This window comes from Bos mutus, chromosome 10 (assembly GCF_027580195.1).
Source record: "Bos mutus isolate GX-2022 chromosome 10, NWIPB_WYAK_1.1, whole genome shotgun sequence".
Lineage (NCBI taxonomy): Eukaryota > Metazoa > Chordata > Mammalia > Artiodactyla > Bovidae > Bos > Bos mutus.
The window spans coordinates 20425371-20438521 of record NC_091626.1 but is presented as its reverse complement, the minus strand read 5'-3'; the positions used below and the strand labels follow the sequence as shown (position 1 = coordinate 20438521).

The 13151-nt window shown below is 51.8% G+C and overlaps 3 protein-coding genes across 4 annotated transcripts; 2 read left to right on the top strand and 1 right to left on the bottom strand.

The window, feature by feature from the left end:
* The first annotated feature begins 789 nt into the window (after positions 1–789).
* On the top strand, positions 790–3576 carry FITM1 (fat storage inducing transmembrane protein 1). Its single transcript, XM_070377446.1, has 2 exons — positions 790–2569; positions 2939–3576. Exons 1-2 carry the CDS (start codon positions 2304–2306, stop codon positions 3549–3551), a joined length of 879 nt encoding a protein of 292 aa, XP_070233547.1. The 5' UTR covers positions 790–2303; the 3' UTR covers positions 3552–3576.
* Positions 3577–5540: 1964 nt separating this feature from the next.
* PSME1 (proteasome activator subunit 1) lies at positions 5541–8196 on the top strand. The gene is made up of 11 exons (XM_005904906.3): positions 5541–5697; positions 6241–6273; positions 6420–6482; positions 6593–6703; positions 6792–6837; positions 6955–7052; positions 7288–7356; positions 7442–7509; positions 7599–7653; positions 7729–7815; positions 7979–8196. The coding sequence occupies exons 1-11, from the start codon at positions 5659–5661 to the stop codon at positions 8057–8059; spliced, it is 750 nt and encodes a 249-aa protein (XP_005904968.1). The 5' UTR covers positions 5541–5658; the 3' UTR covers positions 8060–8196.
* EMC9 (ER membrane protein complex subunit 9) lies at positions 8195–10530 on the bottom strand. Of its 2 annotated transcripts, XM_005904909.3 has the most exons (5): positions 10142–10530; positions 9923–9999; positions 8766–8835; positions 8581–8675; positions 8195–8431 (listed from the first exon to the last, which is right to left on the bottom strand). In XM_005904909.3, exons 1-5 carry the CDS (start codon positions 10343–10345, stop codon positions 8251–8253), a joined length of 627 nt encoding a protein of 208 aa, XP_005904971.1. In that variant the 5' UTR covers positions 10346–10530; the 3' UTR covers positions 8195–8250. The 2 variants fall into 2 exon arrangements, with proteins under 2 accessions (XP_005904971.1, XP_070233548.1); XM_070377447.1 differs by lacking the exons at positions 9923–9999; positions 10142–10530 and having other exon boundaries at positions 8766–9819.
* Between the last annotated feature and the right edge of the window lie 2621 nt (positions 10531–13151).

Genomic DNA, 13151 nt, shown 5'->3' with positions numbered 1-13151 from the left:
TTCCCCATTATCTCTAAGGCAGTTCTGGAACCAGAATGCACACCTCCAAGGGGTTTTAGAGACACAGCAAGGGGTTAAGAGATGTACCTGTTCAATAGCAAAACACTTTTAAAAGAATAAATTGTCCAGATGCTTGGCCTCCAGGTGATTTTCCTCCAATTGATCTGCCTGCATGAAACCATCACATGGATCTTCCCTACTGGCTCCTTTCATTCCCGCCTCTGCCTCTTCTCCAAGGAGGGACTCCCTGTTGCAAAGCTTAGTTAACAAATGATACCTATCTCTACCCCCTAACACCCAGAGATGCCACCCATCTCACCCAGAACTGTTTTACCTCCAGGATGCTAGAAGGAGATGCCAACTAAAATGATTAGTGTCCTCAAATCCTCATTCAATCAAGGCCCCAAGGGCCATCTATTCTCATTAAGAGATGCATTTCCGATACAATCTTATTGTATTATCAAACTCTGTGAAAGGTTTGTTGTACAAATAATATATTTTGTGCTACTAACAATTTTGAAATTTGTACTAATTTATATGGAAATTCCAGAGAAGGCAATGGCACCCCACTCCAGTACTCTTGCCTGGAAAATCCCATGGATGGAGGAGCCTGGTAGGCTGAAGTCCATGGGGTCGCTAAGAGTCGGACACGACTGAGCGACTTCACTTTCACTTCTTACTTTCATGCATTGGAGAAGGAAATGGCAACCCACTCCAGTGTTCTTGCCTGGAGAATCCCAGGAACTGGGGAGCCTGGAAGGCTGCCGTCTCTGGGGTCGCACAGAGTCGGACACGACTGACGCGACTTAGCAGCATATGGAAATTCAATGCAGAAGAAAAAAATTCAACTTAACGGTCACAGGAAATGTGTAAAAATTGTTTCAAATCATCTACTCTCTTTTTTTGGCAGAGACTTATGTATGATCAATGAAAGATTTTCAGGCATAAAAACATATTAGGATAAATTCTGTAGGGAGAATAGAATGGAAATATAATTTCTGTTAAGATCTTGTCACATTTTTAAAATGAAAAATGGTGAGGTATATAATCACTAGTGTTGTGAAAGTGTTAGTCACATGGTCGTGTCCAACTCTCTGCAACCCCATGGACTGTAGCCCACCAGGCTTCTCTGTCCATGGGGTTCTCTAGGCAAGAACACTGAGTGGGTAGCCATTTCCTTCTCTAGGGGATCGTCCCAACCCAAGGATCAAACCCTGGTCTTATTTGTTGTAGGCAGATTCTTTACCGTCTGAGCCACCAGGGAAAGAGTTATATAGATAGCTTTATTTTTGAAAAGTAAGTATATATAATATACTAGATGTTTTGTCCTTTGCAACTATTTAAAATTACAATGAAAAATTCTGTGTCAGCTTAAACATGTGTGAGTGCTTCTGGAGGTCTTCAGGTATAGAGTCCCTGAGCATGTGCTATGTCGAGGTATGGGCAATGGAATCTGGAAGGATCCTAATTGGTTAATCCATCTTGCTCAGTTTGCAGATGATGGCACTGAGGACCAAGGAGGGTTAGTTTATTTTCTCAAAGTCACAGAGTTGGGCCAGAATGCAGGTACACTTTCTTGTTCATTCCTTTCACTACTTCATGAGCCTCCACAAAGGTAGCCCCTGAAATCTCATTTTGAGAAATGAGAAGACAAATAGGGATCTCAAAACAGTTACTGAATGAATAACAGGGACTTCCCTTGGGTAAGTTGCTCACCGCCCTATGGCTCCAGCCTCAGTGGTCAGGCTCGGAGGCCACATTCTATGTGTAGCCAAGCCCCAAAGTAATTGAGGAGCACAACCCCAAGGATTCGATGGACTCCAGACTGGGATTTTCCTCCTAGGGTCTCCTCCACCCCCTATCATGTGGGAGTGAACTTGATCTTTGGGGCTCTGAGAGTCCAACCTGTGTGGGGTGGGGGTGACTTTGGCTGACCAAATAGGGACAAACAGACCCAAGCAAGCTGTGGACAAAAACAGCTCTGAACCACAGGAGTGGCCCTAAAACATGAACATGGTTTGACCTAGAGACATAGGACCTAAAGTCAAGGGACACAGGACTAACAGGGAAGGAACAAGACCGTTGTCAGGAAACACACCCAAAGTGAGAACCCTGCTGACGTGGCAACCCTCAGCCCTGGCCCCTCACTGCCCCCCGCCCCTCTCCCCCGCCTGCCAGCTGCCAACAGGGCTCTGCCCTGTGTCTGCCACACCTGTCACTGCCTGTCCTTGTCCAGGGGGGGCCCCATCAGCCCCTCCTCAGCTGCTCAGCAGAGCAAGCAGTTAGCGGGGAGGGGAGGGAACATGGAGCGGGGGCCGGTGGTGGGGGCAGGGCGGGGGGCTGGGGCCCGGATCCGGGCCCTGCTGGGCGGCCTGGTCAGGGTGCTGCTCTGGGTGGCCTCTGCCTTGCTGTACTTTGGAAGCGAACAGGCTGCCCGCCTCCTGGGCAGCCCCTGCTTACGGCGCCTCTACCATGCCTGGTTGGCAGCAGTGGTCATCTTCGGGCCCCTTCTGCAGTTCCACGTCAACCCTCGGACCATCTTCGCCAGCCACGGCAACTTCTTCAACATGTGAGTCCACTCAAGGCTGGGGGCGCTGGCTGCCTGGGCTCAGGGATCCCGGCTCCCTCCAGGTTTCTGTCCTCCTGCCAGTGTGAGACACTAAAAATAGACTAGGAGGTTGAGGACAAAGTCAGAGGGGGGAGGGGAACAGAGCCGGGGGGGTACAGGAGCAGGGCTGAAGAAGAAACATGGACCCTAGAAGACTGAATGGACCTCCAAGGAGATGGCCAAGTTCAAGTGGCTGTGGGAGAAGCGGGGCAGAGGGCACAGAAAACAACAGGGGTGACATGTGCGACTGGAGACAGAGCCAGGCTGGGAACACACAGGGAGCAATGGGGCTGAGGGGCCTCAATAGCCTTTCCTCTTTTCTGCCCACAGAAAGTTTGTGAATTCAGCGTGGGGCTGGACCTGCACGTTCCTGGGGGGCTTTGTGCTGCTGGTGGTCTTCCTGGCTACACGGCGCGTGGCAGTGACTGCCCGGCACCTGAGCCGGCTGGTGGTGGGGGCAGCCGTGTGGCGGGGGGCCGGCCGGGCCTTCCTGCTCATCGAGGACCTGACCGGCTCCTGCTTCGAGCCTCTGCCCCAGGGCCTGCTGCTCCACGAGTTACCGGATCGCCGCAGCTGCCTGGCGGCTGGCCACCAGTGGCGGGGATACACGGTCTCCTCCCACACCTTCCTGCTCACCTTCTGCTGCCTGCTCATGGCCGAGGAAGCAGCAGTGTTCGCCAAGTATCTGGCCCATGGGCTGCCTGCCGGCGCACCCCTGCGCCTTGTCTTCCTGCTCAACGTGCTGCTGCTGGGCCTCTGGAACTTCTTGCTGCTCTGCACCGTCATCTATTTCCACCAGTATACTCACAAGGTGGTGGGGGCCGCGGTGGGTACCTTTGCCTGGTACCTCACCTATGGCAGCTGGTATCATCAGCCCTGGTCTCCAGGGAGCCCCGGCCATGGGCTCTTCCCTCACCCCCACTCCATCCACAAGCATAACTGAAAGGAATAAAGGCACGTCAGACCTAGCTCCGACTGCTCATCACTGGGTTGGCAGGACCTGTAAAGGGTGGGTAGGGTAAGAAGAGAGTATAATAGTCGCCAGGGTTCCCCAGTCATTCCTTGCTGTCACTGACCTTAAATGTCCTTATGCTTGACCCCTATCCCTCCCATTGTCCTTTCAGTCTCCTGGTCTCTGCAGACGTCAAGCTATCTGGGGCTCTGATGTCAAAGACTGGCACTGCCAGGGCAGGTAACTGTCCTCAGGGATAGGCAGCATTCCCGCTAAGCAGATGCTCCATCTCCAGCTTGGTTGATCTGTTTTTCCTGCCTCCAGCACTGAATCCCTCCTCACCATCCTCAGGGGCCTTTCTATCTGGGCACCCTACTCAGTCACCCTTTCTACCCTGTCTTTCCAAAGAGGGTCTATACGTGCTCATTTTCTTAAAAGATGTTCATTGAGCCAAGCATAGTTCTTTGCCACGTGAATAAGAAAGACAAAGTTTTTGCTGTTTGGGGGCCCGTGGGTTACTGCCTGATGATAAACTCACAAATAATAATACTATTGTGCTTACTCTGTGTCAGGCACCATTCTAAGTATCTATAAATTCTTTATATAAATTCACATATTTAGCCCTCACAACACCATGAGGTAGTAGTGTTCCCACTGTACATTTGTGAAAATGGAGGTGCAGAGCTAAGTAAGTTTTTCACAACTAGTAAATATTGGAGCTAGAATTATTAACCCAGGCAGTATGGATCCGTTGTTTGTGCTCTAAAACAGAGATCAGCAAGCAACAGTTCTATGGCCAGTGTTTATATGGCCTGAGAGCTAAGAAATGATTTTACATTTTTTAATGGTTGAAAAAAAAGAATATTTCTTAACAGGTGAAAATTACATGAAATTGAAATGCCACTGTCCATAAATAAAATTTTAGGGTAACTAGCCACACTAATTCATTTAAGTATATAGCTGGTTTCCTGCTACAATGGCAGAGTTGAGTAGTTGCTACAGGTACTACAAAGCCTAAAATATTTACTATATGGTCTTTGACAGAAAAAGTTTGCCAACCCCTGCTCTAAACCACAGTATCCTCAAAAAAGAAACCAACTTCATAGAGATAGTGCGTGAAGGTACTAAAACAGGCTACTTTCTAATAGACTCGGAGGGAGTTACTTTATAGGCAGAGTTCTTTCTGAAGAAGTGATATCTAAGCTGAGAACAGAATGACATCCTGACGCAGGGTAGGTTGTGTCAGGCAAAGGGATTAGCAAGAGCAAAGACCTTGAGGCAGGAATGAACAACGGTGGCAGGTTTGAGAAACAACTGGAAAGTCCAGGTATTTATAACTGAAAAGAGGGAGAAAACTGGAAAGCAAAGTTGAAGGGGAACAGGTGCCAGATAGGCCTTTTGGACCAGGAAAGTCCTTTGGATTCTAAGGTCAACAGGAAGTTGAGAAAGTTTTAAGCAAGAGCAAGGTGGAATCCTGCTGCTGCGTGGTGAGTGGGTTACAGAGGAATGGAGTCCACAAGGGTCTTAAGAGAGCTGACCGGGTCCTCTGATGGGATGATGCCAGAGTCTGAACGTCACTGCGTGGGCCAGACGATGCCCGTGGAGCCAGGGGTCCACGCTGGCAGAGCAAAGGAAAGGAGGCCAAGTCTTGCTTCACTACCCAGAAAAGAAGAGAGGCAGGTAAGGCTAATCACTGTCCCAGGCGGTGCTGGGAAGAGAGCCCGACATCTGGAGCAGGGGGCGGGAGGGGCGGGGAGTCCAGAGGCGGGCCCCGGCCCAGTGGCCGGGGAGGCGGGGCGTCAAGGGCAAGGCGGGGAGGGTGGGGCAGGTGGGCGGGGATGTGGGCGGGGAATCGAAAGACCCGCAGCTATGGGGATGCGCGGAGGCGGAAAGGCGCCTCTCCGACTCTAGGGGGAGCCCCGGCAGGGCTGCCTCCCGGCACTCCTCAGCTCCTCGCCTCTCTGGTCTGTCCCCGCCTCCTCTAGTACCTCCACTCCCACTACCCAGGAAGGCCGTGCGGGGAGCGAGCGCTGCTTTCACTTTCCCTTCCCCGTGCCCACTCCTCGCTCCTCGTGCGGCGTAGGCCCCTACCCCGGCCATGGCCACGCTCAGGGTCCTGCCCGAAGCCCAAGCCAAGGTGAGCGCTGCGGGTTCTAGGAAGGGTCTATCAGGGAGGCGTGCCTCCGAGACGTTGAAGGAGTCCGTGACCCGCCCCCCAGCCCCTCGAGTAGGGGTCAGTCATCCGAACACTCATGGGCCCCGTACCCAGAGCACCTGAGCCCCGGGAGCCCCGCCAGGTCTGCCTGCGGGAGGAGAGGCGAGGCGGCCGAGGTTCAGCGGGGTGAGGTGAAGCGGAGCCCTGGCGTGGAGGGGAAATCTGCTGGCCCGGAGCCCGGGCCCACACACAGACTGGGTTCGGGCCCTGTCCTGCCACCATGGGAGGCCCCGCTCCCATTCCACAGGGCACTCCGACCCTGCCCCAGTCGCAGCAGCTCTCTTACATCCCTCCTCCCACTGCCCACCGAGGGATCTGTTCCCTCTTGAATCCTTCGCCCTTCCCTTCCAGGAATGTTATTCCCCAAATCCCACCCAACCCAAGTCAGACCCCATGCAACCCTAAGGGTTCTCGAATAAACTGGCCATGAAGCCAGATGTCTGAAGGGCTGCTTGTGTTCCACAGGTGGATGTGTTCCGTGAAGACCTATGTACTAAGGTAAGACCTGCGTGGTCATCACCCCACCCCTCCCTAAGCCCGCTGCTCAGCCCTCCCTTGCTAGGCAGCGGCAGCCCTTCCTTTACTGCCTAGGAAGGGAATTTGATTCTGACCCCCATCCTCCCTTACCGTTACCCTACACACAGACAGAGAACCTGCTCGGGAGCTATTTTCCCAAGAAGATTTCTGAGTTGGATGCATTTTTAAAGGTACTGGGGATGGGCAGGGAGTAGAGGCCAAAGGGAGAGCTTCAGGGGCTGTGAGAGTGAGGAGGTGAGAGCTCGCCCCTGCCTCCAGCCCTTCTCCCACCCTGCACCAGGAGCCAGATCTCAATGAAGCCAACCTGAGCAATCTGAAGGCCCCATTGGACATCCCAGTGCCTGATCCAGTCAAGGAGAAAGAGAAGGAGGAGCGGAGGAAACAGCAGGAGGCAAGATGGGAATTCCTGGGAGGAGGGACCCAACCGGGGGAAAAATCAGCCTCAGGCCTGACTCCAAAGAGCCTCCCTTTCCCTGCAGAAGGAAGACAAGGATGAAAAGAAGAAAGGGGAAGATGAAGACAAAGGTATCGCTATGGTGGAAGGGACTTGTGTCTCACTTCCCAGGAGCTCCTCCCTAAGGATGCCTTTTCCTTGCCTGGCACAGTCCCAGTCATGTGCCTGACCCAGCGCCCACCTCCTAGGTCCTCCATGTGGCCCAGTGAGCTGCAATGAGAAGATTGTGGTCCTCCTGAAGCGGGTAAAGCCTGAGATCAAGGATGTCATTGAGAAGCTCAACCTGGTGAGTCCTCCCACTTCCATCCACACACTTCAGGTCAAACCCTGTCCCTACCAGTTGGGCATGGCACCTGCCAGGTCTTAGCAGAGAGGGCACAACAAGTAAAGCCAGAATTCCAGGCCATGGCATTTAGGACAGACCTGACACACTCCCATTCACTGTGAACAAGGGAACAGGATAGGAAACTGGGAATTGGGTTTGGGACTGATGGGGCTTCATTGCCATTCCCTCCTCCCAGGTCACCACCTGGCTGCAGCTGCAAATACCTCGGATTGAGGATGGGAATAATTTTGGAGTGGCTGTCCAGGTGAGAGCACTGCCCCACTCCTCTGCCATCCTTATCTCTCCAGTCCTTGCTGCTTTCCACATTCCCTCCTGCTTTCTTTCCCCAGGAGAAGGTGTTTGAGCTGATGACTGCTCTTCACACCAAGCTGGAAGGCTTCCACACTCAAATTTCCAAGTGAGTCGTTGCCCACTGCTCTGCCTCTGGTGGAGACTGAGGCCTCTGCTCCCTCCTCCTCCTGCTCCATACCCTTCTGCTTCCCACAGGTATTTCTCTGAGCGCGGTGATGCTGTAACCAAAGCAGCCAAGCAGCCCCATGTGGTAGGTGAGGCCTCAGTCTGGGTGCAAGGGAGGAGGGACACCCTTGAAGTCAGGCCTGATCCAAGTCTCCCACAGGGTGATTATCGGCAACTGGTACACGAGCTGGATGAGGCAGAGTACCGGGATATCCGGCTGATGGTCATGGAGATCCGCAATGCTTACGTGAGGAGGCGGGGGTGGGCCGAGGCAGCTTTCCACACCCACTCCCTGACCCTGTAGGCTGGGGGTGAAGGGTTACAAAGTTCAACCTCTCCACAAGGCTAGAAATGGGGTACAGAGCCACTGGGGGCTGGTGGCTGACTCCTACTCCTCCCTGGCCCCATAGGCTGTGTTATATGACATCATCCTGAAGAACTTCGAGAAGCTCAAGAAGCCCAGGGGAGAAACAAAGGGAATGATCTATTGAGACCCTCCTCTCATTCTGTGATGGCTCCAACAGAGACCTTCTGACTTTTACAGGGGACTCCAGACTTTCCCCACCTTCTGCCTGTTGGTTTCTCCCTCACCTTGCCTCCCAGGCACAATAAATATAGTCATACCATTGCCCAACAGCCCAAGTCTCTTTATTGGATCCTGAGCCTCCCCTCTGGCCCTGGCTCAGGTATTTCCATTTGCGGGACCAACCCACTGAGTGATTTGGGCGTTGAGCTGCTGGTTGGTCCAATCCTCTCGGATGTCGTCAAGGTGGCAGTCAAAGTCCACAAGGTGCTGGTGGGCCCGGCCCTCTAGTAATGCTCCCACCATCTGCCGTGACTCTTCCCAGTCCCTCCACATCACTCTGAAATAATAACCCCCATGGCAGTCAAACTCAGCAAGGAGTGGGGCCAGGTTAGGGTCTAGAGAAGGACCCTTGGGACAGAACCAACAACAGAGGAGGCTCAGGAGCTGTGGGCTTCCAAGAAGAGGTGGAAGGAGAGGGGCACTCACAAGTTCTTGTCCTTGGGGACCCAGCGGAGACCGTGGTTCTCCAGGACGATAACTGGGGGCACGTGAGGCTGGGGTACCAGTTTCTGATTATCCAACTGTGTGGACAAGGAAGGGCTGGTAAGGGTTTCAAGGGTTCCCCCTTCCTACTTTCTTTCCAACTCCCCATTCCGAAAACCAAGCCTCACCATAATAAGTACTGCATCAGGGAAGAATTCAGCAATCCGCCCAGCGATTTTCAAGGCCAGGGGCCCAGGGCTGTGTGGAGGGAAGATCAGAGGTGTGAGGAGCATACTGTGGGCAGACCGCATCCATCTGAGCTGGGCCTCCCAGGTCTCAAAGACGTGGATGCAGCGATGGCCTTTCCCTGTATCTGGCCTGGGGGCGCCAGGCCTACTTGATGCTTCACACATGACTGCCTGATGCTTGAGTGCTGTGGCAAACAGGTGCTCAGACACTGCTGGTGAGAGTGGAAATCTAAGATGGTCTTTTTGGAGAGTAATTTGGCATAACCATCCAAACTTATATTGTATACTATACATATGCTGGCCCAGAAATTCTACTTATAAAGAATTTACTGTGTTAATAGGACAGTGTGTAATAACAACAAAAAAAAATGGAAACAACCTCAATGTTTACTGTAAAGCATTAAATAAATTATGGTACACCCATATCGTACTATATAGCTATTAGGGTAAGGTAGCTATTAGTGTAGAGATGGAAAGATGTCAGATATTTATTAAGGTGGGAAAATCAACTTACAAAACAGTATAGTCTGATCCGAATACTCGATTATAACTAGATAGCTTTTTCTATATATAGTTGACCCTTGAACAATGATGGGGTTAGGGGCAAAGAGCCTTCGGCAGCTGAAAATCTGCAGATAACTTTACAGTGGGCCTTCCCTATTCTGGATTCCACATTGGAATTCAACCATTGGGTCCTGTTGTATTGCAGTACTTAGTGAAAAACTTTTGCCTGTTTGTGGCCCCAGGTAGTTCAAGCCCGTGTCCTTAAATGGTGAACTGTATACATAAAAAGAAACTTCCTTTTAAAAAAAAGTTTCCAGTTGAGCTTTCTTTGTGTTTTCAGCACTTGTTGGGGCGGGACGGGGCGGGGGTATCTCAGTTACAGCAGGTGTCAGACTGATATTGTCCTACCCACCCCCACCTACCTCCTTCAGAAAAATACGTTTCTATTTCCTCACTGCGTACGCAGCCTAGTGCCTGCTTTACAGTGCCTAAGGCTTGAATGAAGGGAAGATGGAAGGAACGACCAAGAGAGGTTCTCTTTACACCCCCCACCCCATAACCCTTAGCCTTCTGCCTCTGGCTACCCCACTCACCTCTGGTCGTCCAAAGCTGCATTGGCATGGTAGTACCCTGCCACTACCAGCCCGGCCTGCGCGCCCCACACATCCACCTGCCATGGGAAAGGGGCCATCAGTAACTAAATCGTGCCGCCCGCCCTGTGGGTGCGCACTACTGCCAAGAGACCAGGGATGGACTTGGGCTAGGGGTGTTAGGGGATTTCGCGGTGGTCGATGGGCGTCCGGCGGCGGCACCTGGTTGAGTGCGACCTCCAGCATGACAGACAGGGCCAGGTGGCTGTGGAACAGGGGCACACAGTCGGTGAGGCACAGGCATTCTCCCGACCGCGGCGCCGGCGCCGGCGCCAGCAACAGCCCGTTGACAGCGGCGTGCGGATACCGGGCGGCGTGCAGGCTCATCTTCACGTAGGCCCGGGCCGAGATCTCCACCTCCCCCATGGCGAGCGGAGCCCCCTCCAGAGCCCCAGAGCCCTCCTGGGCCCTTCCCCGTGCCCCCTCACTTAGGTTCGACGGTGACGCTGACTCGACTCGAAGGCAGCCAGTCAGCTCAGGCCGACCTCGGCCCGGCGCCCGGCCCCTTCTTGGCCCGGAATGCAGGCAGCCGAAACTGCATGTTGCAGCACCGAGCTCCGCCTCTCCCGCCCCCAAGCGGCGCAGCCTCCCACACGCAAAACCCGGGCTCCGTGTCCGAGCAGCTTCTGGAGTCACGCCCACATGGTACTCTGATAGGCTTAGAGGGTCTCGTTTGCCCAATCACCGGCAGTATCCAACCTTGCCCCGCCTTTGACTGGAAACTAAAGAGAGTTGTCCGCGGGCTGATTGGCTAAGCTGTCCCACTTCGGTTCTTGATTGCAAGATGGTTGCGTCTGTTATCTCTGCTTCCCGTTCGTACAGGCTCTGTTGAGCCCTCTGGGTGGAGCCCGCACCCAAGTCGGGAGTCTACAGGAGCCGTGGAGTCTCGAACTTGGGTATATAGCGGACAGCATGGTTCCTACTATGAAATTAGTGGGTCTATATTCTAGAGTGGTTCTGCCACTTACTAAGCCGTGTTACTTTCGCACTTCAGGTTATATGGCCCTTGGTTTCCTCGGGGAAGTAATTGCAGAAAGGAGGAGGTAAAGGTCAAAAAGAATTTTATTGACCTATCCTTCCCATAATGTCCTGTGGTATAATTTCCTTCGCCTTAATGCCTTGGGAGTGTTTTTTACCCTCCCAACCCTTGAGAAGAAGCCCAACCATCTACCCATAATTTTCGCAGTAAAACCTCATTCTCCCTCTGGGCTTCCCCTGAGCTGATGACAAGGGTTGTACCTTTCTTCATTCCCTGACCTCAGCCACAGAGCCTCCCAAAGCCTGATTATTCTTGTAAGGGCTCTGCCCAAATGCCATCTCTCCCAGGAAGCACTCAAGAGACCTCCAGATGGAAATGATCTTACGAAAGTCCCAAATACAGATTATCTTCATGGCTGTCATGGCATGTAACAGCCCCCACCCTGTTCTTTAGGATGACTTCCTAAGAATAGGATGGATCTCTAATTCATCTTTGTCTTCCTGGCACCGCTGCCTTTCCTATCACCACATCATTCACATTTAGTGTCTGGACACAGGTGACACTTGAAAGTAAAAGTGTAATTGCTCAGTCGTGTCCAACTGTCTGTGACCCCATGGACTGTAGCCCACCAGTCTCCTCTGTCCATGTAATTCTCTAGGCAAGAATACTGGAGTGTTGTGGTCACCAAGCACCTGGTCGCCTGAGCTGCTCAGACCTGGGAAGGGCACAAAGCGCAGGCCCAACCGAGACTGTGCCTTTGTGGAGTACCCGAGAAACTGAACCTGAGCAGCTTAGACCTGGGAAGTGCATACAACCCAAGGCCCACTTTAGACAGTTCCCCTGCAGAGCAACCTGAAGCCTGAGCAGTGTAGACCCGGAAAGCACACACGCCGTGAGCTGGGACAAACCCAGTGTGGCCCAGACACTGTGAGCGCTCCCCACACACACCAGTGATATTTGTTTGCAGTGTTCCTCCCTCCCCACAGCACGACTGAACAAGTAAGCCTAAAAAAGTGTCCACCACCACCCCCTTGCGTCAGGGTGGAAATCAGATACTGAAGAGACTTGCAAACAGAGGAAGCCAAAATAAAGAAGAGGGAATGGTTTTGGAAGTGACAGGTGCAACAGATTAAAACCCAGTAGTTAGCATTGACTACATCAGAAGGGGCCTATAGACCTTGAGAAGTATAAGCTAGAACAAGGAACTATCTGAAACTGAACTGACCCCACACTGCCCTCAACAGCTCCAGAGAAATTCCTAGATATATTTTACTATTATCATTTTTTAATTTTTAAAAAAATTAAGTTATTACTCCTTTAATTTTCATTAAAAAAAACCTATTAGCTTGCAAAAAAAGACCCTATTTTAAAGCATATTTTGTATATATATTTTTAATAATTTTTTGATTTTTTTTTTAATATTGTATTTCTGAGAGTCTAACCTCTACTCTAGATTTTTAATCTTTGCTTTTTGGTATTTGTTATCAATTTTGTACCTTTAAGAATCCAATCTTCAGTACCCATTTTTTACTTAGGAGTGTGATTACTGGCTTGGTTGCTCTCTCCCCTTTTGACTCTTCTTTTTCTCCTCCAGGTCACCTCTATCTCCTCCCTCCCCCTTCTCTTCTCTACTTAACTCTTGTGAATCTCTTTGGGTGTTCCGGGCTGTGGAGAACACTTAGGGAACTGATTACTGGCTAGACTGGTCTCTCTCCTTTTGACTCCCCCTGCTCTCCTGGTCACCTCTATCTCTTTCCTCCCTCCTCTCTTCTCTGTGTAACTCCGTGAACCTCTCTGAGTGTTCCAGACTGTGGAAAGCAGAAAGGGAATTGATTACTGGCTAGATTGCGCTCTCCCCTTTTGATTCCCCCTCTTCTCCTGGTCACCTCTATCTCCCTCCTCCCTCTTCTCTTCTCCATGTAACTCTGTGAACCTCTCTAGGTGTCCCTCACTGTGGAGAATCTTTTCATCATTAACCTAGATATTTTATCATCAGTGCTGTATGGATGGAGAAGTCTTGAGGCTACTGTAAGAGTACTGGAGTGGATTGCCATTTCCTTCTCCAGGGGGTCTTCCTGACCCAGGGATCAAACCTGGGTCTCCTACATTGCAGGGAGATTCTTTACCATCTGAGCCCCAAGAGAAGCCCAGGTGACAGTACATGTTTTTTGAATGAAAGACACACACCAGAGG